We start from the raw sequence: 3497 nt of genomic DNA, 5'->3' as shown, positions 1-3497 counted from the left end.
TCCAGTTTGGGTATAAATTTTTTTAAGTTTTTGGCACACTGAATTCATTTTGATAGTGTATGAACATTATATGGAAATTAAAACTAATCGTTAAATTGACGCAAATAAAAAAAATTAACAGAAGCAAAACCAATAAATTTATAGTACTATATCTGGTTTATTTGATTTAAATATTTAAAAAAACCAACTTTAATTAGTTTGGCTTTTTCTTTTTTTTCCTTCTAGAATTGGTTTTGCCTTCTCTTAAGCAAAAACCACATCAAACCATGAACACACCCCAAACCCGAATTCATCACCGGTAATGTAATTCGGGCACTACCCGACATTTCTATTCACAGATTAAACACTAGGGTTTTAGTAGCATCTCCTAACTAGGTTTTTGCTTCATTCCGTGAGATCAGAGAGGAAGAGTGACTCGTGAGAGAAACAGGAGTAGCAGCCATGGCTAGCACCAAAGTACAGAGGATTATGACCCAACCCATTGTAAGTTTCTTCCTTCTTCCCCAATTTTCTTGTATGAGCAATTTATAACTTTAATATTTCTACTTTTGCACTAACTGGGGATTTTTTTTTTAACAGAACCTGATCTTCAGGTTTCTTCAGAGTGTAAGTTTGCTCTCATGCGCCTCTTATTTATGCTTGATTTATTTTTTTCAGTTCAACTATTACGTTAGGGATTAATTTCCAGTTACTATTTGAATTATAATTGATGTAGAAATTATTTTGCAGAAAGCTCGTATTCAGATATGGCTATTTGAGCAGAAGGATCTGAGGATTGAAGGACGTATTATTGTATGTTATTTATTTATTTACTTATATAGAAGAATGAAGATTTATGTTTTTTTTTCTTATGAATTATTAACTCTTACCACTGTTTATGCCGATTACTTTATGGTTCAGTCTCGTAGTTGCTGAGTAGTAATGTTTTCTTTTTCTTGGCATAAATTTTAGTGCATGCTTTTAATAGTAGTAGGTTATTTCTCAGATAAAATTCAGCTTAGAGGGCAATGCCTCCTTTTTTTTGGGTATGGATTTATGGAACTGTAATTTCTTTTCCTTTTTGATAATGAGTGAAGCTCCTTAGATTTTAGTATTTGGTTTTGTAGGAGCGGCCTAAGTTAAAAAATTATGACTGAGGATTTATCATTGAAAAATGATTTTGAGAATTTAAAGGTGCATAATTTGGACATACTAAGGATAAATTCCCAACTATGCTGGATATATCACCTGAAGTTCTTTGGGCAAGGCAAGGTAAAGCATCCAGCTGATTGAAAGTTCAGAAAGGCGAAAAGCAGTTTAAGCTTATATTCCTTTAACAATCAACTAATTGTGTTTTATACGTCATGTAGCGCTTATTTTTGGTGAACTGCATTATAAATAGTACAAAGCATCTACATCTCAAAAAAAAAAAAAAAATAGTACAAAGCATCTAGCGTAATTGTTGTCATAATATCTTTCGTTCCTGTAGCAAGCTTGTAATTGACATCTAGGTAATTGACAAGCAACTTTAGTTTTTCTCTTTTTTTGTGGCAATGCTAGCTTATACTTGAATCTGGGATAGACTGGAGTCCCCGTAGTTTAAAAGGGCAAAAAGAAATTCTCTGAAGCAACGCTACAAAGACATATCCACACTGTATAGCCTTGTGTTTAAAGAGCTGTAACCTTGTCGATTGAATTCAATTTTATGGTAGTGTAGCCCAAAGGGTGGAGAAAAGCATGTTTTGTCTTAAACCCTCTTAGAATTAGTATTTGATTATTTCCTAGGTCGTTGCGTGAATTAGTTTTGATGAAGGTTGCTTGCACATGTTCTCTGCCAGCAGATTAAAAAATGAGTTTTGCTGGATGCCCCTGAATTATTGCTTTTGCATGAGACACCTGCACTGTGTGCTTTTGGCTAGAGTTGTAACATCGGAGGACTAGGGAGAATTTAGAAGTACTATTATTGCCGCAAACTTTGCTTATGCCTCAAGATCTTTTCTTGGCCTTGGATTTGTTGACGGAGACATAATTTGTTTTTGTTGTTTAGGGCTTTGATGAGTACATGAATTTGGTTCTAGATGATGCTGAGGAAGTCAATGTGAAGAAGAAAAGCAGAAAGCAGCTGGGTGGGTAACAAAAAAATTTCACCCTAAGGCCTAGCCTTATTTCCCCCAAGAATAACAAGGAAAAACATACTTGTCTGTGCCTTTCGTCTCTAAATGTCTTTGTTCCCTGTGCAGGGCGGATTCTTCTGAAAGGAGATAATATCACATTGATGATGAACACGTATGTTATTGATTCATTTCTATACCTATTTTGCTGATGCATAGTTAATTAACAAATACTAGTAGTAGCTTTTAGTACTGCTGCCACGAAACCTCTTATTCCATCCGTCTTCCTCCCTGGTAGGACAATCCTGCTATTTTTCTCACTTCATTTGTTTTTTTTCTCTATTTAGGGGGAAATGATTTCTTGTCAGCTGGATTGTGGAAGAAGTTTGATTTTTTTGGTAAAATCAACTGTTGAAATTCAACAGTTGTGTCTTTGTGGACAAGGAGCATGATGTTGGACGCGCGAGCTTGATTTTGGACTTTCATTTACTTTTTGCTATTTGTAAATTCAGCATGGTTTCCTTGAGTCTAAATGTCTAATACTCCATGGATGTCATGGCTCTGACCTCTTTATATAGCGAGGTCAATTTTCGAGTAATTGTATGAAAAGAAGTTGCTTGATGCCCTAGCTATTGGCTCCAAAGTCAGAAGTGCCTTCTGATGCGCTGTTGTGGTAGCAAATTCCTGTTGCTCTTTAAAGTGACTCAAGCAACTTATAAAAGCAAATACTCTATTAACTGCTTATCTGTTATTGATAGCAGGATAATTATAAGTGTGTTGTGCAAGTAGCTTTATAACCGTTTCTCTATTTTGGTTAGTATGGTAGTCAGAAGTATATTACAAGAAAAGAAGTGTGATAGCTTAAGAGTTTAGGTATTAGTATGGATGTTGGGAATTTGCTTTAGGATGTAGGTATTGTCACCCAGACGTTCATTGAGCCCATGTTGTTGCAGAGATGAACTGGAAAAGTTGCACGGGCGTCCTATTCGCCCTGAGCTGGACAAGTTGCACGGGCGCCTTATTCGTCCCAATTTAACTTGTACCCACTTTTTAAAAAAGTTTTAACTTGTACTCACTTTTTAAAAAACTTCAGGCTTTTTTCTCCTCTTTCTTCTTCTTCTTCTTCTTCGGGTGATAGTAATTTTATATGGTGTTTGTGAACATATTTTAAGGGAGTTTATGATGTTTTACAGTAGTGAGCTATTGTGACGCTTTATTTTTTACTATTGATTAGGTTTCTTCTTCTTCTTCTTTCTTTTTTCTTAATTGCAAAATGGGTTTGTTAGATTTATTGTTGTTTTGACAAATTGATGATTGAGGTTTGTTCTTGATGATATTTGTAGGTTATGTTCCAAATTTGAGTTCATTTGAAGTAGATTTAGGTATTAAATCGTATATTGAATTATT

At 34.8% G+C, this 3497-nt stretch overlaps 1 protein-coding gene across 1 annotated transcript; it reads left to right on the top strand.

The window, feature by feature from the left end:
* Positions 267-2878, top strand: LOC109227186 (small nuclear ribonucleoprotein E-like). Its single transcript, XM_019392245.1, has 6 exons — positions 267-483; positions 580-606; positions 730-792; positions 2027-2105; positions 2220-2265; positions 2438-2878. Exons 1-6 carry the CDS (start codon positions 442-444, stop codon positions 2445-2447), a joined length of 267 nt encoding a protein of 88 aa, XP_019247790.1. The 5' UTR covers positions 267-441; the 3' UTR covers positions 2448-2878.

The sequence above is a fragment of the Nicotiana attenuata genome, chromosome 6 (assembly GCF_001879085.1).
Source record: "Nicotiana attenuata strain UT chromosome 6, NIATTr2, whole genome shotgun sequence".
NCBI classification, from domain to species: Eukaryota; Viridiplantae; Streptophyta; class Magnoliopsida; order Solanales; family Solanaceae; genus Nicotiana; species Nicotiana attenuata.
This window is presented reverse-complemented; position numbering and strand designations above follow the sequence as displayed.

Excerpts from the sequence above, each read along its gene's own strand:
- LOC109227186 (XM_019392245.1), top strand. The coding sequence starts at position 442 with ATGGCTAGCACCAAAGTACAGAGGATTATGACCCAACCCATT. Across the intron at positions 484-579 it reads GGATTATGACCCAACCCATT|AACCTGATCTTCAGGTTTCT; the intron begins GTAAGTTTCTTC and ends TTTTTTTAACAG. Across the intron at positions 607-729 it reads TCTTCAGGTTTCTTCAGAGT|AAAGCTCGTATTCAGATATG; the intron begins GTAAGTTTGCTC and ends ATTATTTTGCAG.